The following is a 27,836-nucleotide window of genomic DNA, read 5'->3' on the forward strand; positions in this document are numbered from 1 at the left end:
ATTAATTTTAATATTTTGATCAATGAAAAAGATGATCCGAGAAGAGATTTAAAAAATATGGCGCCAAAAATTCTACAAAAATTATATAATTAAAAAAAATAAGAAAACATATAGGAGGAGGTTTTAATTCTGTCATGATTAAGAGAACCTTCAAGAACAAGAGGAAGAAGTAAGATATTTGACACAACAATGAAAAACCCAACACTATCGAACTAGTTCACTACCATATCAAACTAAATTTTCATTCCTCTGGTTACAGAGCTTACTATTTTATACTGCTCACTCAATTTAAGAAACTCTCCGTAACACAAGAAACTATTTGCATGTAACACTACAATTTCTTCACTTCCTGCTCGTGTGGCAGATTTTATCATCTCTATAATCGTGCGCTGGCTGATTTATTTTCTCTCCACCTTAAAAAAAATGGCAAAATTACTCCTCGCTCTACTAATCATTGTAATCTCCCTAGTAGCTTTATTAAGCGTGGATAATGTTGTGGAGGCAATTGTTTGCCAACAAAATTTTGAATATCCATTGTATAAACAATGCGGCCAGCCATGGTCTAATGACTTGTTTGGTCGTAGCTCTATTTGTTATACTGGATCTTTGATTACATCAATGAGCATGGCTTTGAACGGTCGGAAGATATCTTCCATGAATCCTGGTCAATTAAATTCTTGGGCACATACAGCTCTTAAAGAATGGTTTGATAAGTGGAATGATGATGATAGAGCATTGGAAAATGCCTTAGTACATGGCTTGGAAAAGCTTGGCATGAAAAACACTAATTACTATCCGAATAATAATTGGATTGGAGAGATGGTTACTGATCTTTGCAAGGGAAAGGTTGTTCTTTTACAGGTTGCCAAAGATGACTATAACAAATACTGGACTCTGGCCACTGGTTTTGATGAGACAACATTCACTGTTAATAATCCAGCCTATTCCAAGACAGTTTTTAATGCAATGGAAGTTAAGAGTGCTGTTGTTTTCGAACAAATCAATCAAGAATTCATGAAATATTTTGATTGTCATGTTGAAATAGTTAAATTGTAATGAATCAATTAATAAAAAATGTATCAACATGTAAATGTTGTCACTATACCATCAAGAGAACCTAAACTCAATATGAGAGAATTATTGGAAAGGCTGAATAAATCGGAAGAATATTTACTAACCAATCAAATTGATCAATATGTGAATATCAGATACAATAATTGTGATCCTATCATTCAGGATTTAATTATTAATGATTTGAAAACAAACAATAGCACCTACCAGCAGCAGCAACAGAATATTAAATTAAATATTAAATTATTAACAAATTGTTTGGATGAGAATATAATTTATGAAATTATTCAATTCATTCCGACTTATTCTAGGATTCATGATCAATTGAATAATGATGACAATGATGATGATGGATCGGAATTTAATTTTGCAGACTATGTGATGGATGATACGTTAGTAACACTTCACAAGATGAGATTGATTAACAAGACTTTTAATTCAATCATGATGAAGAGAATTCTAACACTTTCAAAGATTAGAATTGATTTGACCGTAAATTATAGGAATTCAAGAGATTCCTTTATCAAATTACTTGATTCTCAGGAATTGTACAAGGAAAACATGATGTCAGATAAGAATTTCACTTTAGGATACTCATTCGATAGCTTAGTGGATGGAGGGTGGGAAAATAAAAAGCCCCTTACTCTAGTTTCTTCCAATATGGAATACAAGGAAGCTGTGTATTCAATATACCATTCAGAGAAAATACGTACGCTTGAAGCATTGAGAAAACATACTTATCGATCAACAACTTGGAATACCACAGTTGAAGAATTGACAATTTGCACTGAGGATTCAGATATGGAATTTATGTTGTCATGTAAAAAATTGAGAAAGTTGAACATTTTGACAACTGTAATGCCAAAGTTGACTACCCATCAATTCGATGTATTGGAAGAGGTGGAAATTATTGAACCTTCCCATGATTCAGTAGTTAATAATGGCAGAACATTTAGAATGTTAATCAATTTACCGAATATCAAATCATTGACGCTTTTCTTGGTTGAATCAGATGAAGATGCCTATTACAAGCTAATGGTTTTCTTTCTTTCTCTGAACTTTGGAATTAATTTCAAATTTTATGAAATTGTGGAGAATGGAGAAAAAAGAGAACTAGATGTGAAGGAGTTATCAACTCGTGAGGAAACAGGACGAGTAGTCGTGATCAATTTCAATTCTGTAATATCAAACCCCAGCAGAAAAGTATTGAAAGAGCTTATTGAGCGATATGGTTCCAAATTCGAAACCTACCTACCAAGAATTATCTTCACTTCAGAAACTGACAAGACATCTACCATAGAGAAATTCAGAGAAATAGCAGGTGATTTTCTAAAAGAGGGAATATTTCACATCTGTCACACGAATTCTCTGAAAATGTTTAAATCTTGCAATGTGGATCCAAAGACTGCTTTGATGTTGCAACATGTAGTTTATTCTTGCAATGAGTATCAAGAATCGAAACTTATTTCCTATCGTCCTTTTAACAAGGAAGACTTTCCAATATTTTTAGAGGCAATTCATTACGGATTGGATTTTAGAAAACAAATCAAGGAAATTATGAATATTTATTGTTCTATGGATGATGTTTCTGGAATAGGCTCAACCCTACATTATTTGAATGTGGATTACAAAGTTATTTATTCCATGCTTCACAATATTACTAAAGTTATTATGAAACTCAATCAGTTTTCCAAAGGAATTGAGATATTGATTAGCTACATGCTCAAGAATAATCCAAAACTACTATTCGAATGGTTAAAAGAAAAGAAGGCGATTTCAAAGTCTGAAATATGGCACATTCCTTTTCTTGCAAGCTTATTTTCCACAAATATTAATCCATATTTCGTAAGACTATTAATTGATGAAATGGATAAGGAAATATTTGAATGGGTAAATGAGAGAGGAGATTCAATTCTTCATTTATTCATCTTTTTAACAAAATCATTCAATTATGAGATATTCCTTGCAATTATCAAGAAGAATCCCAATTTATTGAACCTGTCCAATCACAAAAACGAAACTCCTCTCCAACTTTTACTGCTTCGACAAAAAGATAACGCCTACTCACTTCTTTTTGAAACAGCAAGATTAACAGGACTTGAGATTAAAAACTTGGGAGGTAATACTTTTGATATGGACTTTACGTTCAAATAAAGTTGTTTATTCAAGTTAAAAGAGAATGAGTGGAGCAATTGCAAACCAATTACCAACAACTGTAAATGCAACAGCCCATAAAATTCCATTCAATAAAACAGTATTATATTCTGATTGATTCCACAAACTATTGTACAATTGGAGTGGTTGGTCGTGATTCTTTTTGTGAGTTCTGTCAGATAAAAAGTTGCAAAGGTTTTTCTGATATGTGGAATAGTAGATTGAATAGGCAAAAAGGGTAGCTCCTCTGAAAACTGCTTTTGGTATTGTGATACCTCTTTGATGTTTCAAATGGAGATAGCAAACAAAACTGACGAGTGCTGATCCTACTAAATTGGTAGAGTTTGGAGCCCGCAATTGAACAACCAGACTATTTTCATTCATTCCATCAATATATTTTCCAATCACAGCAACATGATGTTTAAAGTATTGATCTCCAACACGAGAGGATGCTAGATTCATGGCATCTACAAGTTTTGGATTGGATTCAGAGAGTGGCTTCATTCTACTCTTTGTTAAACTTGACAATACAATTCCATTAACACAAATCAATGCCACAAATTTTTCCAAATCATTTCCCTTTGTGAACATGTTGGTAATGTCGTTCTTGTATGTTTCATCCTCGAGAAAATGTTGAAGTAAATGTTTGTTTGCAAAAAAGTGAGAAAGTAATGAGAGTGATCTCTTTTCTCTCAAAACAATAGCTCTAGTTTGATTCATGTCAGGAGATTTTTGGAATCTGTCAGCAGTACTGACCTCTCTTGAAGATTTACTAGCAAGAGCGGCCAATTCCTCAAAAGAAATGTGAGCTGATGTACTTTGGAATGCCTTAATATTATCAATCACAATTCTAATAATATTAAACTCCTTGGTTTGAGTTGAAGCCTTGTAGAAAGTCTCTGCCAAACGGGGAGGAGAGCCAGCCTTGAAAATTAATGACATGAGCTCTAAAGCAGGTTCACTAAGATTATTATTCTTTGAGAGGGATAGCTTGAAAATATTCTTGACAAAGTTCTATATTATTATTAATTTCACGAAATTTCTCACATTTCAACATACCTGATTGTAAAATTCCTCCATAGCAATTCTTTCCTTCAATAAAGTTTTGATATCAGTGAGGAGAGAAACAATTCTAGCCTCATCTGTTGCAGACAAGTCGTCCTCATTGAAATTTCCTTTCGACATCCATTCAAAGTACTCATTCTCTCTAATTGTTACTTGAGCCTTTTCCAATAGATATTTAATACCATACCAAATACAAGTAAAGACAACACCAGTTACGATAGTGCTTGGTCCTGATGATTCTTGTTGATTTGATTGAGTATTATATTCGGAATATTCTTCTTGTTTTTGTTCTTGTTGTTGTTGTTGCTGTTGTCTAAAAAGCCTTTCCTTTTCCCTTTCGTAGGCTTGTTGTTCTTGATCATTTTCAAACATTCTAGAAAGTAATTTTGCATTACTAGTTCCCAACATTCTAAAATGTTCCTTTCCGATATTAATCATTGTTTTCCTATTATTCACATTTCTATTTACAAAATTAACAAGTGAACGACTCGATAAAACACTTCTTTTCATTTTTTATAATAATTATTATTTTTAAAAATAGTTTCATTCCTATCTTGATTTGCTAATGGAATTTTGATAGGTTTTCATTGTAACACTAAGGAGATATTGAAGTCTTAATCTTCCAGGAGCCCCTGAATTCATATAATGAATCCTCGTAGCTGATCAAAAACATGTTCTGCTATTTTTTTAAGATAATTTAAAAACCTTTTCCCGCCAACAACTACACAAACTTTAAATTTTAAAAAATTAAAAAATATTCACAACATCGATCAAGATGTTGTCAAAAGTAAAAGTATCCAATGATTTTAATATTATTTGTAAAGCAAGTAAAGCTATTTAAAGCGAAAATCGAATCCTAACTCCACAAAAACTCCAAACAAACCCTTTCGCCCTTTTCTTCTTAAAATATATGGAAAAAAAATGAACGATCAACTACCATCCAAACCATTCACTTCCTCCACGACAACTACCACGAGTGCTCTCTCCATTACTTCATCATCATCGGCGGCTACGACCACCACCACCTCTGGATCATCTTCTTCGAATAGCTATAGCAATCAGTCAATGATGTTCACACCATCGGGTCCAACAAGGACACAATCAGCAGGCAATTTTCAAGAAGGTTTTCATGTTGGTGGTGATTATGGTAGTGGTAACAACAATGGAGTCACAAGGGCCACTTTTACATCATCCACTAGTGCTAATAATATGAAAGCACCCTCTCGTTTACCAACAGGAAATATCAATCATCAAAATATACCAACACCAAATTTCTTCTCGTCAACCATTCCGACTGGCAGCCAGTTTGTTCCTCACACTCAACAAATGTTTATGACAAATAATGAAAAGATTGAAAGGTTAATCAAGACTACTTTCCAAACACAACAATTGGGACTTACAAAGACAATATCTTTCCTTCATAATATTTGTGGTATTGAAGAATCATATCAACAGAAAATTGCCACTGAATGTGCAAGTAGTAATTTTGAAGTGCATTTTCCTGGTGAAATAGGACAAGTACTTGCTTCTTGTCGTTCCTTCTTTTATAAGAATGCAAAGAGCTCTGAAAGATTTGCTCAAGATGTGAAAACTTGTCTCTGTGACCCTCTATCACAAATTAACAAGGATATTTCGAAAAAGAAAAAGATGATTACCCAAACACACGAAGCCATTTGTAAATCCCATCAAAATTCACTCAGTCAGCTTCAAAGTAAGAAGAAAACAAATGAATCAAAGAGACAAAATTTGGAAAATGCAGAAAAGAAATGGAAAATGTCTCTTGCTCAATCCCAATCCGAAAAAACATCAGCAAAGGAATCATTTTTCAGTTCTTTAATCGATCGTCAACTCAATCCTGAACAGACCAAAGCCAAATGTACGTATATGTTTTCACAATATCATTTACATTGTTTTTAAAGACGAACAAAGCTTGGAAGAATATTCCGAGAGTGAAATCGAACTTCAACAAACTAAACAAAAATACGAGACACTGGTAAAGACAACACTTCATCCACAATGTAAAACAATTGCTGAAAAGACAGCTGAACAATATGTTGAAACTGGAACAATTCTTCATCTCTATATTCAACATTTAACTAAATTATTAGAAGCAAGAGTTACAGAAGCTCAAAATAATTTGGCAGCTTTTAGAGAAATTGTTGACGGTATGAATGTCGAGGATATTGAACAAACATTGGTACAATTAGATGCCACACTCGATGAAGAACCAAAAAAGAAACGAGAAACACCTTCCCCTAACACTACCTCCCCACATTCAGAGAGACCAAGACCAAGTAATGCGACTCCAATTTTTTCTGTATATAGCCAAGAACGAGATGAAAATACTGTCTTTTTTGATGAAATGCTTAGTGAAATTATTACAATGGATGAGAGTGATGAACCAAGTTTCCACAAATCACCAACCACTTCACCTATCTCACCATCCAATGATGCAAGAACTTCACTTCCTATTGATGAAGATCAATCATTACCGAATCAAGAAAACCCATCATCTGAAGATCAAGAGCAACCTTCATCTCCAAGTCAAGAACAAGGTACTCTTGGCTCTCCAATAGAAGAACCAAGCGAGCCAATTATTCCTAAAAAACGACCAACCATACACAAAGAATCAAATGTAGATAACAGCCCACAATTTGTAAAATATATGAACAGACTTACACAAGCTAAGGAAAAAATCAACACATCAGAAGAGTGCAGAATTGCATTTTGTAAAGTACTCAACCAAAAACGATCCAAAGCATGCTTTAAGAAATTCTTCTACTTCCAAGATTTGGCAGAGCTCATTGGAGATTGTTTGAGTTTGGCCCACACACAAAATGATAGAAATGTTGGAAGATTATTGCTTAACATGACACAAACATTCTACTATTATGGAATAGACTATCCTCCACTTGAAGAAGAAAAGGACAAACCAAAAGAAAAGAAGAAAATATTTGTCTACTCTATTTTGGATGATATGCCATGCTGGCAAGATTTGAGATTTTGGGAATTTTGTTTATATGACGGTCTCAACACTGAGAAACTTAGTAGAGTTTCAAATAATAATACCGCTCTGACAGAGGAACAAATGCAAGCAGAGCATGAAAATATAGTCTTTGGATTATTGAGCAGTTTTTGCTTTACAATGAATGAAATGCACATTCCACAGGACATTATCAGAAAGTTTGCAGAAAAGATGTGTGATATTAACTCTCTAAATGAAGATTACAGAACCATGATCATGTCTGTTGTTGCCCCTGAAAACAATGAATCTTCTGAACCAGAACACCATGTGAAAATGTCTCGATACAGATCCAAACGTCAGGGTGTTCTCATGACTGACGAACAATTATCTCAACTTCGAAATGATATCCGAAGGGAAAGTATTGTTGACATTAATGATGAATAATTTTCCACTACTCCAATTTTTCACACAATAAATTCGAACATGAAATAGCACATGTCACACCATATGATAAACTTTACAATAAAATGCATCTTGGAATGGTCATTGCCAACTCGAAGTTCCAATCAAATTCCGATAGCAAAAAAATGTCTCAACTCATTCTTCGTACTTTTGGTTTTCTCTATGTGATTTTATCCCTCATTACAATGATTACACCAAATATGGTGGCCAATTCGTTTTTCCAACAATATTTCCACCATCTAGATATTGATAATTATTCTCTGATTATTATGGATTTGTTCCGATTGATTGGAGTTTTTGTTTTTATTAGTGGCGCCTTGATGATTGGAATTTCGAGAAGCAAGTTGGAATCTTTGACATTTTTCAATGTGGCCTTTATGATTTTCTCAGTGATTGGTTTGCTTTATTCGGTATTTCATGCAGTGTTGAGTAGGGAATTTCGTTGGAAGTTTACATCATCAGCTTGTTTGGTGATTGTCTTTCTTGCTCAGGTCATTTCAATGGGATATTCAATGTTTGCCTCGTCGAGGAGAAGAAATCAACACAGCACCTCATTGCCATCTTCGAATAGTTATAGTATGGGTTTTAACAATCAATCATCAACTCCTTACAATCCAAATATTCACACAAATTATTATAATGCACAACCACAAATGCATCAACAACAATATCAACAAGCTTCTTGGAATACTAATAGTAGTGCTTTTGGACAAAGTTACAATGGATTTAATAATGGTGGAGGATTTGGTCAATCTGGCTTTGACACCTCTTTTGGTTCGGATATGAGAAAGAGAGTTTAATCTTCCATGATGGAATAAACAATGGTATAATAATAGAAATCATAGTATTTAATTATGAATTAGGTTTATTTAGGATTGCTCTTTCGGAATAATTTCAAAATTGTGTGATAAACATTAGATATTCATCACAACCAATCATGGATTGGTATTGGACGATTTGTATGTGTGGATCGTCGTACCCTGTACAAACAGACAAGTTATTATTTGTTATGTAGGAGGAGTGATGGATTAGATATGGAGCTTTGAAGGTGGCTTTCAAGGAATTGATCAAATTCTCTCGAATCCATAAACCTCACAAAGACATCATGCAAATTACCCATACAATCATCAAGCATTGATTTGTGAAGTGCCTTGTAATAGTTAAGTGTTGCTGCTTCGAGTGATATCTTTGGCATTTCTACCTTGTTAGTAGGAATAATGGCAGCATTGGTTGATTCAACATTTGAATTTGTTGCTGTTGTTTCTGTTGTTGATGGTGTTTGACTCAATGTTTCTTCCTCTATTGTAATTTGTTCACTTGTTGATTCTGCAGCTATGGTCGATGGAGCTGTTGAAGAGTCAATTGTTGAAGAGGTTGTTGAAGAGTCAATTGTTGCAGTTGACTTTTCGGTGAGATCTGTTATTGTGGTAATTGTTGTTGCTGTATCTTGGTTCATTCCTTCAAGTCTTGGTGTTGTTGTGTAGGCAAATTCCTCGATACCTCCTTTCCTTCTCTTGGACAAGACAGCAAAGGTACAAAAACCAATATTCATCTCATAATCTGACCCAGAACTTAGGTATTCCTCTTCCACTCGTTCCATATCAGTAATGAATTTCTCTGTTTCTGTCATGTTTCTTTCGTCTGGTTTCTTCTTTAACAGAAGGTGTGAAACAGAATTTGTCTTGGCTTGCATATCATCACAATTGATGGTCAGCAAGACTTTTAACAAATCTAAATTTTCATGGCTATACTCCTTTTTAGAGAATTTGTATAAGAATTCAAAACCAACTGGATCAAACAAGACATCAGATAAATGATATTGTCCAGCATTGGCAGGTCTAACAGCAGCACTCGTAGCTCTTCCACTTCTATTGATGATATTTGTTTGTGAACCTGGTGAATCGAGTGCACTTTCCAACAGTGAAGAATTGGACGAAAATTGGGTACTGTTTTGTTTGGCAATGCTGCTCTTTCGTGATGACTGCAATTTGGTCATGAGTTTAGTACCTAAAATCCTCTTTGCAAGACTGGCATTATGATATGGATTTGGAGCTGATATGGAAGATCCATCAATTGACTGTGAATCTATGGATAATCTCGGTAAATGGCTCTTCTTTTCCAAAGGTTCTTCATTAGAACGTTGTTGACTCAGGCAATTTCCCATACTTTCAACAGTTATAAATATTATTGAAACCTTTCAGATAAGTTAGAAGCAGTGGTAGTAGTTAAATATATATCAAACAGCTAGCAACTAGTTGTTGTCAATGTATTTTGTTATTGTTTGTGTGTTTTAGAGAATTTGAAAAAGGTTAACTTTTGCTTCTCACAAATTCAAGAGAGAGATAGATTGATATATTCGGACAATCAAACAACCCTTCAAAGGATGACTCGAAACAAACACACTCTCTGCAATATTTACTATAGTAGATATGCAAATAATCTTCTCTTATGCTGAATAGAGATGATGATGACGATTCAAAAAATCGGCCGCGCTTTAATGAACCAACAAACAATTGAGAATGTAATAACATGGTACGTGGTTTCTGTTGTTGTGAGGGTTTTTGTGCTTTTTTTTTTGTTGTGTTAAGCAACCAAGCCTTTGTGATTGTTTTCGAATCTTTCGGATGTTTGGGCAATTTCAAAGATGGTAGTGATTTGTGCTTTTGGAAATTTGAAGAGATGTTAAAGAACATGCAAAGCTTTGAAAGGTCTAATATTGAGAATAGTTTAGTTTCTAATAATTTGAAGATTGCAATGTTATACAACAGAGACAATATTCAATATCATCACTGATGAATAGTCTTTTTCACATTGAGTAGCACAGCAAGTAACAAAAACAGCGTACCAATCCTTGCCTTTACAAATAAAGGTGAGATTGAGGGCTGCCGAATTAGCAGAAATGATGCAAAAATTTCTGTTTCCAAAGAAAGAAGCTATTGGAAAATCTGAATTTCCTTTGGCTCGAATTTTCTTCGCTTGTTGTTCGTCAATTCCTTTTCAAATTCATTAGCAAACTTTGTTCGGAAAAGATTGTTCAATTTTTTTAACTGTCGGAATGATTTGAGAAATCATTGCAATAAATGATTCGAATTTGAGAGGTTTAAGTTGGTCACGAATAGATGATATTTACTAAAACACACTACCACACGAATACCTTCTTTAAAGAGCAATTTAAATTGCGAATAAGAAATGGATGGTACAGTTTCGAATGGTCAGGAATATACAGTTGCAATCTACAGTTTTCAAATGCTCTTCCACTTGTTTCTTCCTTTATAAATTAATATTAATATCGTTGTGATAATAATTTTTGAAATGAATCACTTGAAAATTGTTTGTCATCCACATTTTTAAAAAGGGTAAAACAACGTCTAATTCACTTCTGAAAGGAAAATTACATAAAAAAAATACAAACAAATTGTTGGGAGGAGGAGAATATATCTTTTCTTGTAAAACAGTTGGATTTGAAAAAGGACGAGCAGAAGAAAGAGAGGAATTGTTAACAATTCGGATTAAAGTAATCATCATCATCATACTATTGTACTATTATTGTTATAAAAATGTTGAGATGTTGTTGTTATCAGTGTGGTCCTCTGGTGGATCACGCCCTCCAACAGAAAAACAAATTCTTTTATGGATCAACAACGAGAGAGAGTGAAGCCTTTGAGAAAATGTTCAAATCGAGGAAGGAAAATACATCAAGACATTCCGATGAATATTTTCAAAATGATGATGAAAGACACGTTTTTGAAATTTATGTACCCATGTTAGATGAAAATATGTTTGGTGGACTGCCAACACTGTTTGATAAGGAGACTTATCCACTTACTTATTTGGGGTTACCTAAAACAGCTAAGAATAGCAATATGAATGAGGATGGATTTGTAATGAATAATAATAATAATAATAATATGGATGTCGCTCAGCAGCAATCTGGAGAGGGCAGTGTGAAATTCATTTTCAATCATTCTGCTTTTGAAAATTCATGTACTTTGGGAATCCCCAATAATGTCAATTTGAAAACCATTCTCACATCTGAGGAAGAACAAGTGGAATTATTGAGACAAATTGTCTTTGAAAATATTAAACAACATGAATGGAGATATTGCATAACGAATATTAATGCTGGTATCAGTCACTCATTTCCATGTCCTGGAAAGGTCGGTTCTGCTCTTACATTTGCTCCATTTACTTGTGGGTTGAGTATCCTGCCTATTTTCTTATTGAGCAATTATTACATTTCTGAAGCAATGAGAAGAATCAACATGTACCTTGGCAAGGTCAATAAGAGCCTCTTGGATAGAGCTAAGGAAAAGAATCTGGACTTTTATTTACATTTCCAAGTGGTAAGACAAGAGAAATCAGGGATCAGCTGGGTGCAGGTCAATGCATTGGCAACAAGAGGAAGTGAGGCTGAGAGTCGTCTTTCCTTCTCAAATGAGCACGTTATTGCACAAAGACAATTAATTGATGAGGATGAAGAGGATATGCAATCAATAGAATTAAAGTAAATGTATTATTTCAGAATTAAAAAGATTACCTCTGCATGATGATACTGAATATTCACTTTGATCATTGTTTTTGGATGAAAAATTTTACGGAGGGAATTTATTCACGATGTATGAGCTGAAGAACTTGAATGAGACTCAAAGCACCATCACATCTACTCAACTGAGCTCAACTGTTTCCAGTATTTCATCTGTTAGCTCTACTATTGGATACCTAGATTCTTCTACTCGATCAACTGTTGTAGAATATTTTCTGGTTACATTACAAAAAGCCGATTTGAATAATGTTCAATTATCAACTGAAGATTTTCAAACAAGTTTATCTTCACTTTCCTCCATTGAAAATCAATTTATTTCATCTGTAGAGAGGAGATTAACTGTCACCAGAAAATTTACTAAAATCATTAATATTTACAATGTGTTAACTCAAATGAAATCTAAAAACTTGATAGAAGATTCATCACCAATTAAGATAATTGGAAAGGTCTATAAATCGTATTCCAATTATATCAAGAGTTCAACAGTACAAGATTTAATATTTGATGATGAAACAATTATGCAGTCAAATGGATTGCCATCATCCAGCATTGTAACAGTTAAAAGTTATTACAATGAATTAGTTTCAAGTGATTTCAAGTATTCAAAAGTTTTAGAGTTTACCCTCTACGATGTGAATACCAACCATGCAATTGAGAATCTAAATGTAAATTCACAATTTTTTATTCCATTCACTTTAAAAAGATCATATGTTTCAAGCAATTGTAAATTTCAAAGCTACTCAGGAGAATTCATACAAAACTATTGTACGACATTTACAGACAATTCTGGTTTCCTATCACTTAATGTGTCCAGAACTGGTGTTTATCTATTGGAATATCAACAAGTTGCAGAGATTACACCTCTTCCACCAACAGCAAGTACAAGTCAACAAACTGTCAAATTGTCCACAACCAGCAGTGACCCTTTAATTATTGGATTATCTGTAGGATTACCTGTCGCTTCCTTGTTTGTCGTTAGTATTGTTATAATCATAGGTTTAATTATTATTTTGAGGAAGAATAGAAATTCCAAATCATTAGTTGAAGAAAGTCAAAATGAAAGAAATTACTTTGATAAATTGAAATCTCAAAAGGAAATGGAAATACCCACCATAGATATTGAATTGAAAGATAATGCCGATTTTATTGAAATTGAGGAATCTTGGTCACATAATGAAGGTCCATTATTGATTCCATCAGATGAGATCTCAATTGTTTCAAAGCTAGGAAGTGGAGGGTTTGGAAAGGTGTACAAAAGTGAATATACACCAAGAGGAAAGGAAAAGAGATTTGTTGCAATTAAGAGTATAAACGATGAAGACTCGATATTGTCTAACTCTACTTCAAATCCTTCCTCTTCATCAAGTCAAACCATTTCAACTGAAGCTCTGCTGATGTGTTCACTAGATCATGAAAATATTGTGAAATGTTTTGGAGTTTCTATAAAGGATGGCATTCAATTTATTGTAATGGAATATGTGGATGGTGGAAGCTTACAAGATTTGATACATGAATTGAAAAATGGAAGAAAAGTAATGGATTTGGATGAAAAAATCAAAATATTGTTACATATTTGTCATGGAATTAATTATTTACATAATTTACCAAGACCAATAGTTCACAGAGATTTGAAACCTGGAAATTGTTTATTAACCAGATCGACAATGTGTTGTAAATTATGTGATTTTGGCTTATCAAAAGCATTTTCAAATTCATCAATTAACTCAATGACAAACAACATTGGGACTTTATTCTATATGAGTAACGAAATTATTGAAGGAATGGTCAAGAAGGAATTCGCCAAAGCCATTGATTGTTACAGCTTCTCAATTTTGATGTGGGAACTGCTGTTTGAAGAGAATCCTTACATTTACAAGAATATAGGAAAGTTATTCTTTGAAAGAGATTTTGAGGGTTCAGGATATTCTGGCTTGGTTGGTTTTAATATATTGCCAAGAGTTATGAGTGGGTTGAGGCCAGTGATTCCCTTCCAAAACGATAGACAATTATGTAAATTGTGGACCCAAAAGTTTATTCATTCCAAATTTACAAATGAGAGTATTGTTGAATGTTTATTGAAGATGAAGGACTTGATGGAATCTTGTTGGCAACCAACTCCAGAAAAAAGACCAAGCTTTGCATCTGTGATTAAAACACTGAACGACATTAGAAATACGTTGCGTTTGAACAAACAGTGTGTTTAATAGTTTAAGCATCTTGAAGTGGACCCTTGTAACAAATCAATACAATGTTTATATTTAATAATATTCAATGCTAGCTGTTTAACATAATTTATTCAATATTGCAATGGTTGAACTTTGAAATCCGAGTTCAGTTTCATTGTAATCATTTTTCTTCTCTTTAAATATTGTAAACAGTTCAACAAAAAGAACCAAAAAAAATGTCTCAACACCTCTCCACAAACATTGACGAATTCATAAAGAAAGGCTACAAGGGATGGTATTATAGCAAAATCCCATCATTCCGTCCTGGACGTTCCATCCTCTCCACCTATGAATTATTTTCATTCCGAGAATTGCCTTTTATTCATTTCCTTGATGAGGATTATAAAGCCTTTGTTGAAAGATATAATTTGGAGGAGAATGAGACACAAGATGATGATGAAATAGTTCTTTCTTATAGTAGTAATAGTAGAACAAACACTTCTTTGGAATTAATACCTCCAAAGATTGTTCATCTTTATGAAAATAGCAATATAATTGCAAAATATTTAAAATCGGAAATTACTACGTTTTATGTATCGGAAGGAAGTGTTGTTCGTTTGAAACGATATGAGGATTTGGATTTGTATATTCTTCCCTTTTTTAAAGATGCTATTGGTGTGATGAATTGGTATGCCCTGTATGATTTGAAGAAGAGTAGTGGAGTGGGAAGTTTTATGCATCCCGTGGTTGTTTCTGGTTTTCCAGAGGATTTATCAATGCTGGATTTGAATGATTTAGATTTGGTTTCAATGAATGTTCATGAATTTATTGGAAGAATGCTTTTGGAAGGTCATTTGGCAAGAGAAATGAAACGTGTTAATGGAGATGTTCAAGCTCTTGTGAATCCATTGTGTCGTGAATATGTAGAACATTATTTGAGAATTCAGAAAAGAAGGAGTGAAACCATATTTATTGGAAATGAGCATGTTGGCAATTTTAGTGATGTGAGCTTTGCTTAATTTTGAACATGGTATCAGTTCTGAGGATGTACTTGACGCCATCTGTTACTTTTTCTCCACAATGTAACATATCCATATCTTCCTGTGGAAAAACAATACAAGTTCCAGATCTCTCAATAACTCTGGCAGTCTCCTTTCTATGATATTGCTCAAAGAAAATTGTCGATCCACCCTTAAAATCACCCTCCAATTGTGAATTCAAATAGATCATAAATGTCAATGCACTCTTGGTTCTATTACTTCTATTGGAATAGGTACCATCAGTGTGAGTTCCAAAATAGTGACCTGGCTTATATTTACACAATCTCCAACGATTATTCAATGAATGCAATGTCATATCCATTCCATGATGATTCAATTCTTGTGGCAAGTGATCCTTCACTCTATTCCATATCACTTGTGTCAACGCATCATCATCAACCATCAATCTATCATTGAATCTATCATTATAAGCATAACAATACGAATCAGCATCTTCATATCCAAGTTTTTCACTCAATTCAATCAATAATTTACATTCCTCCTTCAACAAGACATTTTCTAAAATCAAAACTGGTTTTCCATTCTTTTCAACCTTCTCCAAATGTCTCACATTGATCTTTTCCCTAACAATCTCATCATTCTTTGCCAACAAATCACCAATTGACAATTTTATACTTTTCATTGAATCGGCAATTTTTTCATCAAAGCCATCAGCAACCACCTCCGAGGAGAGAACTTGCTGTGAGAGAAGAGGTGTATACTGAGAGGATTGCCACTTTTGAGACATGAACATTTTTTTTAATTATTAGATATTAATAATTTTCATTTTCAATTTGGAAGTGTTCGCAGTTCTCTCTATTTTTTTTACAATGGAAAGAAAAGTTTTGAACTGGAAATAGATTTTTCAAATAGAATGTATGTTTACAATGAAAATGGTGAAATTTCAATTCTGTTCACCATTTTCATTTTGTAAAGAATATTAAACATTAAAACATAACATTAATTTTCCAAAAGGGATGAATTCAATTGGGTTCGTAAATAACCAAAAAAAAAAGCGCCAAAATCCAATTCTTCAAGTCAATGATGATGAACAGAAATAATTCAATTCTTTCCTACAGTTCGGAATTTCATCATTATTTCGAATCAAGAGTGGGGAGTCTGCTCACTCTCGATCAAACCTTCCCAGCCAAATATTTAGCAAGTGATCAATATTTCGATGATAAGCCAACTCATTCCTTGATTACTTTACAAATAATTCCGAATTTAATTAATAATAGTAATGATGATGACGATGATCTGGTTGGTGATCAAAGAGGAGATGAATTTACCATCATGATGAAGAATCGAGTGGAAAAGTACATTCAAGCAAGTAGGAAATTTAAGAATAACATTCCCTTGATGAAGTGCTTTGAAGAGGTGACTGATGGTGGATCTACATTGACTTTACATTTGTGTTCCTTTCCATTCAATTTGAAAATTCAATCGGAAATGAATAACATGAGGATGATTAAGGAAGTGTTTCATAGGAGAGAAGATTTGATAACTTTGGAAAAGTATTTGGAAAGTAACTATTCACTGGAGAATGATTATGGAATGTTGATTGGAATTTTACAGGGTTTGGCAAAATCTCTATTTGAGTTGCACTTCATTGGTAAATTGAGCCATAATAGTATTATACCAAGGAATGTGGTAATTTCAAGGAAGAATTCAACAGCTCTGATTGGATTGCCATCGTTTGGATTGGATGATGTGGTTGGAACGTTGAATGATGAGCATTTGACCTATTTTTCACCTCAAGTTTTGGAAAGATTTGAAAATGGAGAGAAAACAGTCTTTTCCAATAGTAATGATGTATACATGTTTGGTACATTGATTATTAGGATATTATTGGGCGAGGAGTTTGATGCCAAGTATTTGGACACTGAACGAATGGATGGGGAATTGAAGGATTTGAAATCAAGAATATTGAAACAGCTCACTAATAATATGCCAATGAGGGAAATCTATGAAAATATAGCAGATATGGCATTCAGATGTATTGACAGAAATGAATCTAAACGACCTTCAATAGCTGAAGCGTTTCAACTATTGGAGAAACAAGAACCAATAATCATCCTGCCATCTTCCGAGTCTGCACTTATCTCAAATTCCAGTTCTGAAACCCCAACTTTTACCGTATCCTCACGTTCATTCAATACCTCAAAATTTTCGCTATTTTCTAACCTTTTTGGAGTCAAGAAAAAGGACCGAGTGCCATCTTTAAGAAATGATGTGGTAAATGATGTATGTGATGACATATCAACAATTGAAAGTTTACCAATTATTGTTCAGTGTGAAGAAAAGAAACTAGATGAAGAAGAAACAAAACCAGTGGAGAATCCAGAAGATTTGGATGAGGAAAAGAAGAAACTCTACATTATTGATAAGAGAATTAGTGAGGGAGCTTCTGCTGTTGTGTTCACTCTCAAGAGACCTTCCGAATGTGTCATGAAGAGATACAAGAAAGGTCACGAATCGGATTACAAGAGAGAAATTAGATGCCTACAAAAACGTCATCAGAATATTGTTACCTTAATAGACAATTATTCATTTAAGGAAGGAGAAAATTTTAATCATGTAATTATTATGGAATATTGTGGATATGGAGATTTGTATCGATTGGTATCAAGTAGTGTACAGAAAAGTGCAATCAAACCAATTGTAAGTTTTGTAATGGAAAGTTGTTTAAATGGAAAACAACAACATTTTAAAATAGAAATTCCTAACAATGGGTATTCAATTATTTGAGGCATTGTGTCACCTCCACTCTAACCAATATGTACATTGTGACGTTGTAAGTTTCTTAAACCTTCTTAAACATTCTAATATTCTTTTAAGAAACCTGTAAAGCTTGGCGACTTTGCATTTAGTGTGAGAAATGGAGAAAGTTCACCAGGATTGACGTTCCACTATGCACCTCCTGAGCTTCATGAAGGAAAACCAGCCATCATTGAATGTGATGTTTACAGTGCTGCTTGTTCTCTATTCGAAGTACTTGTAAAGAAGAAGGTTAGTTTGAAAGATAAGGATTTCACACAGGTTTGGGATCAACACAATGCCAATACTAGATTCTATTCCAGGACCATGTCTAATCCTCATGCCATTAGATTGTTCAATCTGATGAAAGAATGCTTGGAGCCTGATGCGAAAAATCGATGCTCTTCAAAGAAGGTCCTTTCTGAAATGATAGATATTCGAAACAATTTTTGTGCAACCCTTATTCAAAAGATATTTAGAGGATTTAGAGTAAGAAAGAGCCTTAAAAGAAGAATGAATTAACCTTCCTCTGTAAATATGCCAACGATTAAAAATTAATTGTAAAACTACAGCTAAAAAGTTTTTTTGATAGAGTATTTTGTGTGACCATTTTTATTAATTTTTTAATACTAGAAAGTGGAATCCCAAAACAGACGAATTACCATTATTTTGGTGGATGAATCCCAAATCAAGTTCTGGACCAAAAACAAGAATTTCACACCACTTAAGGTCCATCTTTTCACGATTACTAATTTAGAAAGCCAACCATATTTCAAAAACTTGCATATTTATTATGAAAGAGAAACAATACTTTGTGAAGTGATAATGTCACGAGTGGAGGGCACGTTATCGTAGCTCTTTGAAACCATTCGTAATATTAACTCAACCAAATCCCTTCTGTGTTGAATGCATTTAGATAGACGTGAGTATAGAGCTTCGTTAATGAGAGTTTCCTCTTCGTTTTGTTCGTAAAGTTGGGAAAGAATCAATTCCTTGTCCCTGCTGCAAATTTGATAGAGTGTAACACCCAAATGATAAACATCCATTATTAATTTCTTGTCATTGAATGAGTTGTATGCCTTTGGTAAGGTGAATCTCTTCTCAGAGTTGGATGCGAAGGATTGTTCTTTCCATCCAAAGTCAGACAATACTACTTCAATCAAGTCGTAATCATCATTGAATGTCTTGATAAAGATATTGTGTGGTCTGATATTACCGTGATGGAGACCCTTATTATCATTCAGGAATTGTATAGCTTGTGTAATTTGTGAAATGACTTGAGCAATCATTTCGTCTGAGAGTTGAACATCTTCTTCGTCCATGAGTGATTGTAAATTACCCATTTCAATGTATTCCATCTCCACGGCAACTGTTTTTTCACCAACAATAGAAGAATCATAAATATGTACAAAAAAGTCTTGATAATTTGGCAGGTGCATAATTCGCTCGAAATGGACATTCAATAATTGTGCTTCTTTAACCGTAGAGCACTGAATTAGTCTCAACACTTTGTATTGGGATTCGTGTGGGTGTTTGATAAGATAGAGGCATGAATTGCCCTTTCTGCTCAGCAATTCAACACTTTCGAATTTTGCAAAGTAATGTTCTTGCACTTCCCAGCATGATTCAAATTCAAGTTTAGACACAAATCTTGGGGATGCAACTCGTGGTTGTTCAGATATCGACTTGGTAAGCAGTGAAGAACCTCTTCTTCTCCTTCCTCCTGCCATTGACATTCTATTCGAAACCATTCTTGCCTCCTCTTCATGTTGCATAATAGTAGCAAAGTTACAATCGAATAATGGATTAAACTGAGTAGTCCATTCCAAATTATTCTCATCATAAATTTCCTCATTGCTACAATAACATGTCGACGACGATAAACTCGACGACGAAGCAACATCTGGTGATAATTCCTTATTGATTATTGGATTGGCTCTCACCGAGTGATGATTAGCAGCAATCTTGACCATCAACTTTTTCATCAAGTTAGTCATTTTCTCTTACTAGTTATTTGTTGTTTATCTACAATATTAATCTTTCAAAGCCTTTTTCTTATATGAACTCCGATGTAGTGTAAGTATCAATACAAAAAATATGAAACTCTAAAAGGTCGTTTTGTTGTGTGTTGTTTTTTTTTCTTCAAATTCTAAGAATGCTAAGCATTTTTCGCTCCTTAAACAGCAAAAGAGCGGCAATGTTGCTGAATGGAAGGATACTCGTCCAGGGCTTGTAGCCGTTCGTGGAGGTTTGCCATCTCACGAGAGAAATCGAGAGCAGGAAAAAATAAAAATATCGAAAGAGTTGGGAAAATGTCAAATGTTTGAAAAGTTTTGTTGCTATTTATAAAGATTGAATGACACATACCTTTGGTGGAGTTGGGGTGAACATTTGAGGAACAGAGTGCATTTGCAGAATTTTTGCTCAAGTAAATAATTGAAGTCAAATGACAAGTGACTGTTATTAATGTTGTAGGTCAATCAATTACGCACATTAAATTATGTATTGAATACTTCAATAATTGATGAGTAAGGATTGTTGTATGCAATTTTCAAGTCTTTTCATTGAGGTTGCAAATTGTTGAATAAACTCCTAAACTATTCGAAACTTTCCAGATTTAAATTTAGATATGCGGTATTACATGCTTTATGTCCTTCTTCCAATAAACAGCTCCGGTGTCTTGGAATCAGAGCTGATATTTTGTGGAGTTAATTCCTGAATGTTTCTAAACAATTCGAACCTGTAGTCGAATTTGATTTATACACAACATGAATTCGAATAACTTTTAAGGTACACAAATTAGTTGAGCCAAAGGAAGGATGAACATGGGTACCCACTTGAACAATGTAACAGAGTTCCATCAAAATTTCCGAAGAAGAGCGAATCAACTAATGTAACCATACTTGGATGATTCAATTATTTGTTTCATTCAATTCGTGTACTAATGAATATTTTTTCAATGTATTGAGGTAGAAAAATAGAGAACTCAATGGCAGATAGAAATTGAATACAAAATGTATTAACAGGATTAATGAGGAATTCTATTCACAATTCATATCAAAGAATATATCTGAAAATGCACTTCTCCTTTCCCTCAAATTGCCAAAGAAATAGTCAAAATCTTTTGTAGAATTAATACGTCTTACGGCCATAAAATATAACTCATCAGAACCAAGCAACACAATAGTGTCATCATTTAGCTCATAAACTACCTTGCCATGAAATGTCGTGTATTGACGTTCTAATTCTTCTGGAATTGTGTAATTGATGAGCATTCTCTCATTCTTATCATATTCATATATCTTGAAGACATCGTTATCACCGTAAAGAATGAGAAAACTTTCACTTGTTAGATAAGGTTTGTTGGCTCCTCTCAAACAAATGCTCCTTGAGTATGAAGAATAACCATTTGTTTTAAGTAATTCAGAAACGGGTGTGCTCCACTCTCTAGTATTGAAATTAAAATCATGTAGGGCTGTTATATAACCAGTTGAATCATATCCACCAAATATTGTAATTCCATTTTCAGATATATAGGTATTAGGAGTAATAACTGTTAAGGTTGGGACTTTATGTGAGTATTTCGGCTGTGTCCATTCTCTAGTTTCCAAATCCAACTCATGGAAATCATTCAAGTACGTTCCACAATACCCTCCATATACATAAAACTTTCCTCTACTCGAATATACAGCCGAACATCCACATCTTTTGCAAGGGTTTCCCTTTGTTACAATATTGGTCCATACTTTAGTTTGCAAATCAAAAGTCCACAAGTCATCCAAATGACCAATCGTATTAACATGTCCTCCATATAAATATATCAATTGATGTTGTTTATCATATGAAATACATGGATATTCTCTAGCACATGGTTGGTCAGCTCCATTCGGAATAATTTCCTTCCAGACCAATCCTTCCTCTACTTTAAATCTTGGATTTGATGGCAATTCCAAAATTACAATCTTATTATTGTGCGATCTTGAATTTGTCTCAGTTCCTTATCAAAATCAAATAGTAAATTATTCAATCACGTGAATGATTTCCAAATCAACATATTAAATATATATTAATATAATCATCGCGATCAAAATTATTACACAATATTATAATTATTATTATTATTACTAATATTAAAATACAAACCTCCAAACATGAACAAGATCGGAGAATGTGTCAATACATTCTCTGATCCCAATAACAATGAATGAAAATTTTCGGTCGGTTGCAAATTGTGTTTATAATGGTGATACCAACGAATGGGTTCTTCGGTGGTGTGAATGTTTGTATTGTTTTCCTTCTTCATTTTTTTTTGATTTTGTAAATTCGGTAATCAATGAACTTGAAACTCTAAATTTGAAGTGAAATTTGGAATTTTGCAATGATGAAGGTATTAATTGTGTTGTGAAAAATGTCTTCCAGAGGGTTAGAAAGACATTTTTCACAACACAATCATTCTGAGGGTTAGAAATTTGTGATACAATGAATGTTGTTCTTCTAATTGACCTCAATATAGAAAAATTCACAGAGATGTCATCATTGATTGAGATTGAGTTACAAGTTCTGAAATTGAATAAAACTCTATAATTCTCAATAAATTATTATTCACAAGAATATTCAAATAGTTCCTTATTCGTATTTTCAACTATCAAGAATTTCCATTTCAGTATTTTCAGCGTTAGGGGAGATAGCAAATGAATCCTCACTTTTTTATATTTTGGCCATGAACATATTTTCAAATTCCAATTAAGGATTCCATCCCGCCAAATTTGAAATTATCAGATGATCTACGAATCCCTTAAATTGGCGCCTCTTTTGGATCACAATGAAAAAAGCAAAACAAAAAAAAACAAGCCAACAACACTGCCCTTTAACAAACTCAATCTTACGTAGTTTTAAGAAACCAAAAACACACACACCAATAATGGTTCTCCACTATTGTTCCCTCAATGAACGAACTCATGAAATTAGTGAGCAACAACAATCGTTTTCACTCCATCCCGAATCATACTTCTCCATGAATGAATATTATTCGGAACGATCCAAGATTAGACACACACTCCACTTTAAACACAATAATCAAGTGCCCTTACCAATAAATTTCATCGACTCGGCAGGAATTGAACACCAGATTACCATAAATTCGAGAGGGGAGAGTTATACGGCCCTATTTCCATGTCATAAGGAAATGGAATGGTACAGTGAGGATAGGCAGGTGACGAAATTGTACTCATCCAATAATTTTGTAATAGTTTCGTTTATTCACATCCCTGGCGGGTTGTATAGAAATCAATGTTTGGGAGTCGAGCTCAGACAATTCCATTGTACAAATGATCAAGTGTATAGTAATGATTTGAAAAGATGGAAAAGTCTTTTTAATAATAAATTCGAGTTGTAAATATCAAGTTGACCAGAACAATGTTAAATGTAAATTTCTAAATTGATTCAAAAAAAAAATGAATGAAAGTAAATCCAAGCCAGTTTCAAAGCTCGGAGATTTCTTGAAGAAACAATTAGAAACTGATCAATTACAATTACAATTGATGAAAATTCTCTATTCGAATTGTTATAAAATTCACATGGAGAAGAAACTCCAGAAGAAAGCTCCACAAAAAAGCAATATAATAATTAAAATGACTGAACAGGAGAGAGGACTAAAAGATTTCTTGGAGATTGTGGACGAATGTACAGAGAATCAAGCTTGGTTTCCGCAACAAACGGTGAGCAAATATTTGGATATTGGTGAGGAAGGTTGGACGATAATGTCTCACTGGATGTTGCCAATATTTAAAGTTTCTAATAGCGGATTGGAACTGGGATGTGAAACTTGTGGGAAATTACAATGTATTTCACAAGCTTTCGAACAATTTTTGACGAAACGAAACGAATTCGAAATGGACAATCAGACAGCTTTGCATCCATTCGAAAAATTCGTGGATATTTGGTCTCAACCTAAATTACGTTCCATGCACAATACAATTTACAAATTGGCAGATCATCCATCTGCAAATGCATTTACGAAAGGTTTCTCCAACTGTACAATGACCTATTTCGTATTTTCTCGTGAATTACAAGGAGCAGATCCAAAGAAACATCAAACTTTGGTTGCTGTTCTAGAAGCTCTCACATTGAATAGTTCAATTTATTCGATTGATGTTTCAAACTTACTTCTCATTCACGATGCTGCAGTTAAGGCACTTTGTAACATGATTAGAAAGAAGAAGAATCTGAAACGAATTGTAATTTCTGATTTGAGTTTGGGGAAATCTTCATATAGTTTGGATATTATTAATGCTGTTTTGGAAGCTCCACTCCTACAAGAAATTTCCATTTATATTTATGAAGAATTGGATAGTAATTTCAGATTTTTGGAAGGGGCTCCTGCAAGTTTAGTTTACAAATTGGGAAATCATCCTTTCAAAAATTTTACATTTTCATTGCTTAATTTCAATTTTCCAATTCAGTCCTTGTCAATTTTAGAAGGAATGCTCAAAAATAGAAATTTGAAATATATAGAATTTAAAGTAGAGAATAATGATGAATATAAGAAATATCAATATATTGACTATGTAAACAAGATGGGTAATTTGATTGGATCAATTGACGAATTTCACTTTCAAACATGTCACATTCCAAATATTTCCCTCAATCAAAATCTGCACTTGCTGAAAAAATGTACAAATCCAAAGAAAAGACAGTATTTTATAGAAAATGACTTGTTGAAGGCCATCATTAATGATGAATTGTATTCAAGTGTTGGTTCAGAATTCAATTTGAACTCTGATTTAATGCGAGAGTTTGGATTTTCACATGTTTCACATTTCTGTAAATTTATAACCAAACTAGAACTTGATTTGAAAACTGATTTGAATGAAAATGAGTGGGAATTGATTTGTAGCGCAGTAATAGAATCTGAAACTTTGGAAGAATTGAGAGTGCGTAATGTGAATGTTTTACAAAAGAATAATCATTCAATTTTTCAAAATTGAAACACAATAATTCAAAACTAACTTGTTTGATTTTACAAAATGCTTACCAACCTGAAATAATTTCAGGCCCAGAATTGATTGCAGATGCAGCCAGAACTTTCCTTAATCATAACCACTTCCCAGAATTTAAAAAGTTTATCATACGAGGAACGGAATTTGAAATCAATTTCAAATGTATGGAAATAATTGTTGAATGTATCAACAAACATCCTTATGGATTGACTAGTTTGGAGCTTGGAGAGAGTTCGATCAAAGATCCAAATTGTACTGACCTATTACTGAAAGCCCTTTCACACAATATGACAATTGAAACAGTGGCTTTGTATGGTGCTGCGTTGAACAATGTTGATATGTTTTCTGATTTTCTTATCACCAACAAGAGTGTGAAAACACTCAAACTTGATTATTCAGGACTCGACGAATATATTCCACAAGATTTGAGCATTGAGGATGATTTTGGAGCAAGCTTATTGAAATTCTTTGGATCTTTACAGTTGAATTGGAGAATTACAGCCATCGATTGGTTTTTAGAATATTATTACAACACTTTCATTTTTGGAAGTGGAAATTATGTGGGTGAAAGATTTCTCGCCCAAAGAATAATGAAAAGGAATAAGAAACAAGTAGAAATTAACAAGTTAATGGATCCAATTAGAAAAAAGATGCAATTCTCGGATGTGAAAATAATTCAGTAATATTTCAAATTAAATTACAATAAATTACAAAGTTTAATGGGAAATGTAAGCAGCAGCTTCAAGGAATTGATCAAAAGAGAAGGTTGCTTGTCCAGTACTTTGCTTATCAAATAATTGGAATGAGTTTCTACAAATTCCAATAAAGATAGTGAAATCAATATATTCAGCAAAGGAGAATGTACCTTGTTTGTCCTTATCAAAATTCTTGAACAATCTGTCAAGAGCAGATGGAGAAACTTGAACTCCTGAATATTGAATTGCTGTCTTGACTTCGTTCAAATCCAAAGTTCCACTTCTATTAGTATCAGTCTTTTCAAAAGCATTCTTCATGTTCATTAAATAATAGTGCAATTGTTCAAATTCATGGAAACCAATTTGACCAGAATTATCACGATCGAACATTTTGATCATCTTTTGAGTAACACTCTTATCAAAGACCATACCACCCTTTGACAAAACAGTTGATAATTCTTCAGCTGAGACTTGTCCGGACTTGTCAAGATCAACAGCATCGAACCAAGCCTTGAGTTGAGGATTTGGTTGAGTTTGTTGAATTGGCATGAATTGATTTTGACCTGGTTGTGGTTGTTGTCCAGTTTGACCTGGTTGTCCATATTGTGGTGGAACTTGACCTGGTTGTCCCACTGGTTGTTGACCAAATTGTGGTGGTTGTTGGCCAAATTGTGGTGGAACTTGACCTGGTTGTCCGAGTTGTGGATTTTGAGGTGGAACAGATGGTTGGCCATATTGTGGGTTTTGACCTGGTTGTGGTTGTTGACCATATTGTGGTGGAACTTGACCTGGTTGTCCGAGCTGTGGATTTTGTGGTGGAACAGATGGTTGTCCAAATTGAGGATTAGTTGATGGAGGAACTTGTCCCATTGGTGGTTGTTGACCTGTTGGTGGAACTTGACCTGGTTGACCATATTGTGGATTTTGTGAAGGAACAGATGGTTGACCATATTGTGGTGGTTGTTGTCCAGTTTGACCAGGTTGAGGTGGTTGTTGACCAAATTGTGGGGAAACTTGACCAGTTTGACCATATTGAGGTGGAACTTGTCCTGGTTGTCCCATTGGTGGTTGTTGTCCGTATTGAGATTGATTCATTGGAGGAACAGATGGTTGACCATATTGTGGATTTTGAGATGGTGGAATTGGTGAGCTACTAACTGGTGGAGTAGTTTGACGAGGAACTTGTCCCATAGGTGGTTGTTGACCATATTGTTGAGGAACAGATGGCTGACCATATTGTGATTGTCCCATTGGAGGTTGTTGGCCGTATGGTGATTGTCCCATCGGTGGTTGTTGTCCATATTGACCATATTGTGATTGTCCCATTGGTGGTTGTTGACCGTATGGATGTTGTGGTTGGCCGTATGGAAGTTGTTGACCATATTGACCTCCGTATGGCGGTTGTTGTTGTTGACCATATTGACCGTATGGTTGTTGTGAAGAAGGAGGTTGTTGACCGTAGCCTTGAACTTGTGGTGGATGTTGACCGTATGGAGGTTGACTCATTTTTTATTATTTTTATATTTGATGATCAAAAATGAACGCTCCCACACAACATTTTGTAAATGGGTTACACCACCAACTTGGTGACAAATCAAAATATTGACATCCAATAGAGAGATGAATACCTCACGTTGTCAACAATCGTGTGTTTAAATATTTATTAGATTTCTTTTGAGGAGTAATAATTGTGGAGGAGAGGTTGTAACATTTTTCGAGAGGAGGCCATGTTGTGCTGTACAAAGTATTTGGTGTTTTCGGAATCTTGTTCTGCTTTCCAGTGGGTGAGGTTCAATTCTGATGAACATTGATGAACCAGATGATTCACAGAATTGCTCAATAACTTTTGATTAGGTGTGTATATTACAAGTTGTCTCTTGAATTGATTTTCCTCATCACTGTAGGCACACATCACATAGAG

General features: G+C 33.9%; 14 protein-coding genes across 14 annotated transcripts; 8 read left to right on the top strand and 6 right to left on the bottom strand.

Moving 5' to 3' along the window:
• Nucleotides 1–423: 423 nt before the first annotated feature.
• On the top strand, nucleotides 424–1,056 carry NAEGRDRAFT_71519 (uncharacterized protein; the record flags this gene model as incomplete). The annotated part of the gene is made up of 1 exon (XM_002673271.1): nucleotides 424–1,056. One exon carries the CDS (start codon nucleotides 424–426, stop codon nucleotides 1,054–1,056), a length of 633 nt encoding a protein of 210 aa, XP_002673317.1.
• Nucleotides 1,057–1,074: 18 nt separating this feature from the next.
• On the top strand, nucleotides 1,075–3,225 carry NAEGRDRAFT_51632 (uncharacterized protein; the record flags this gene model as incomplete). Its single annotated transcript, XM_002673272.1, has 1 exon — nucleotides 1,075–3,225. One exon carries the CDS (start codon nucleotides 1,075–1,077, stop codon nucleotides 3,223–3,225), a length of 2,151 nt encoding a protein of 716 aa, XP_002673318.1.
• On the bottom strand, nucleotides 3,219–4,797 carry NAEGRDRAFT_80956 (uncharacterized protein). The gene is made up of 2 exons (XM_002673336.1): nucleotides 4,285–4,797; nucleotides 3,219–4,239 (listed from the first exon to the last, which is right to left on the bottom strand). The coding sequence occupies exons 1-2, from the start codon at nucleotides 4,726–4,728 to the stop codon at nucleotides 3,241–3,243; spliced, it is 1,443 nt and encodes a 480-aa protein (XP_002673382.1). The 5' UTR covers nucleotides 4,729–4,797; the 3' UTR covers nucleotides 3,219–3,240.
• A 414-nt stretch (nucleotides 4,798–5,211) lies between these two features.
• Nucleotides 5,212–7,749, top strand: NAEGRDRAFT_80957 (uncharacterized protein; the record flags this gene model as incomplete). Its single annotated transcript, XM_002673273.1, has 2 exons — nucleotides 5,212–6,166; nucleotides 6,210–7,749. The coding sequence occupies 2 exons, from the start codon at nucleotides 5,212–5,214 to the stop codon at nucleotides 7,697–7,699; spliced, it is 2,445 nt and encodes an 814-aa protein (XP_002673319.1). The 3' UTR covers nucleotides 7,700–7,749.
• Nucleotides 7,750–7,842: 93 nt separating this feature from the next.
• Nucleotides 7,843–8,517, top strand: NAEGRDRAFT_71522 (uncharacterized protein; the record flags this gene model as incomplete). The annotated part of the gene is made up of 1 exon (XM_002673274.1): nucleotides 7,843–8,517. The coding sequence occupies one exon, from the start codon at nucleotides 7,843–7,845 to the stop codon at nucleotides 8,515–8,517; it is 675 nt and encodes a 224-aa protein (XP_002673320.1).
• Nucleotides 8,518–8,565: 48 nt separating this feature from the next.
• Nucleotides 8,566–10,282, bottom strand: NAEGRDRAFT_59003 (uncharacterized protein). Its single transcript, XM_002673337.1, has one exon. It carries the CDS (start codon nucleotides 9,879–9,881, stop codon nucleotides 8,718–8,720), a length of 1,164 nt encoding a protein of 387 aa, XP_002673383.1. The 5' UTR covers nucleotides 9,882–10,282; the 3' UTR covers nucleotides 8,566–8,717.
• Nucleotides 10,283–11,385: 1,103 nt separating this feature from the next.
• Nucleotides 11,386–12,225, top strand: NAEGRDRAFT_71524 (uncharacterized protein; the record flags this gene model as incomplete). Its single annotated transcript, XM_002673275.1, has 1 exon — nucleotides 11,386–12,225. One exon carries the CDS (start codon nucleotides 11,386–11,388, stop codon nucleotides 12,223–12,225), a length of 840 nt encoding a protein of 279 aa, XP_002673321.1.
• Nucleotides 12,226–12,331: 106 nt separating this feature from the next.
• NAEGRDRAFT_71525 (uncharacterized protein) lies at nucleotides 12,332–14,464 on the top strand (the record flags this gene model as incomplete). Its single annotated transcript, XM_002673276.1, has 1 exon — nucleotides 12,332–14,464. One exon carries the CDS (start codon nucleotides 12,332–12,334, stop codon nucleotides 14,462–14,464), a length of 2,133 nt encoding a protein of 710 aa, XP_002673322.1.
• A 957-nt stretch (nucleotides 14,465–15,421) lies between these two features.
• On the bottom strand, nucleotides 15,422–16,219 carry NAEGRDRAFT_71526 (uncharacterized protein; the record flags this gene model as incomplete). Its single annotated transcript, XM_002673338.1, has 1 exon — nucleotides 15,422–16,219. One exon carries the CDS (start codon nucleotides 16,217–16,219, stop codon nucleotides 15,422–15,424), a length of 798 nt encoding a protein of 265 aa, XP_002673384.1.
• Nucleotides 16,220–16,512: 293 nt separating this feature from the next.
• On the top strand, nucleotides 16,513–18,744 carry NAEGRDRAFT_71527 (uncharacterized protein; the record flags this gene model as incomplete). Its single annotated transcript, XM_002673277.1, has 3 exons — nucleotides 16,513–18,126; nucleotides 18,182–18,259; nucleotides 18,304–18,744. 3 exons carry the CDS (start codon nucleotides 16,513–16,515, stop codon nucleotides 18,742–18,744), a joined length of 2,133 nt encoding a protein of 710 aa, XP_002673323.1.
• A 269-nt stretch (nucleotides 18,745–19,013) lies between these two features.
• NAEGRDRAFT_51637 (uncharacterized protein) lies at nucleotides 19,014–20,219 on the bottom strand (the record flags this gene model as incomplete). The annotated part of the gene is made up of 1 exon (XM_002673339.1): nucleotides 19,014–20,219. One exon carries the CDS (start codon nucleotides 20,217–20,219, stop codon nucleotides 19,014–19,016), a length of 1,206 nt encoding a protein of 401 aa, XP_002673385.1.
• A 998-nt stretch (nucleotides 20,220–21,217) lies between these two features.
• Nucleotides 21,218–22,525, bottom strand: NAEGRDRAFT_80959 (kelch repeat-containing protein; the record flags this gene model as incomplete). Its single annotated transcript, XM_002673340.1, has 2 exons — nucleotides 21,218–22,219; nucleotides 22,366–22,525. 2 exons carry the CDS (start codon nucleotides 22,523–22,525, stop codon nucleotides 21,264–21,266), a joined length of 1,116 nt encoding a protein of 371 aa, XP_002673386.1. The 3' UTR covers nucleotides 21,218–21,263.
• Nucleotides 22,526–23,675: 1,150 nt separating this feature from the next.
• On the top strand, nucleotides 23,676–25,208 carry NAEGRDRAFT_51638 (uncharacterized protein; the record flags this gene model as incomplete). The annotated part of the gene is made up of 1 exon (XM_002673278.1): nucleotides 23,676–25,208. One exon carries the CDS (start codon nucleotides 23,676–23,678, stop codon nucleotides 25,206–25,208), a length of 1,533 nt encoding a protein of 510 aa, XP_002673324.1.
• A 700-nt stretch (nucleotides 25,209–25,908) lies between these two features.
• On the bottom strand, nucleotides 25,909–27,421 carry NAEGRDRAFT_80960 (uncharacterized protein; the record flags this gene model as incomplete). Its single annotated transcript, XM_002673341.1, has 1 exon — nucleotides 25,909–27,421. The coding sequence occupies one exon, from the start codon at nucleotides 27,419–27,421 to the stop codon at nucleotides 25,937–25,939; it is 1,485 nt and encodes a 494-aa protein (XP_002673387.1). The 3' UTR covers nucleotides 25,909–25,936.
• Between the last annotated feature and the right edge of the window lie 415 nt (nucleotides 27,422–27,836).

This window comes from Naegleria gruberi, assembly GCF_000004985.1.
Source record: "Naegleria gruberi genomic scaffold NAEGRscaffold_47, whole genome shotgun sequence".
In the NCBI taxonomy this organism is placed as follows: Eukaryota; Heterolobosea; class Eutetramitea; order Acrasida; family Naegleriidae; genus Naegleria; species Naegleria gruberi.

What these genes read in the sequence shown, in the direction of transcription:
- NAEGRDRAFT_80956 (XM_002673336.1), bottom strand. Translation starts at nt 4,728, where the DNA reads ATGATTAATATCGGAAAGGAACATTTTAGAATGTTGGGAACTAGTAAT. An exon ending in TGGAGGAATTTTACAATCAG is followed by an intron (nt 4,240 to 4,284) that starts GTATGTTGAAAT and finishes ATAATAATATAG; the next exon opens with AACTTTGTCAAGAATATTTT.
- NAEGRDRAFT_59003 (XM_002673337.1), bottom strand. Translation starts at nt 9,881, where the DNA reads ATGGGAAATTGCCTGAGTCAACAACGTTCTAATGAAGAACCTTTGGAA.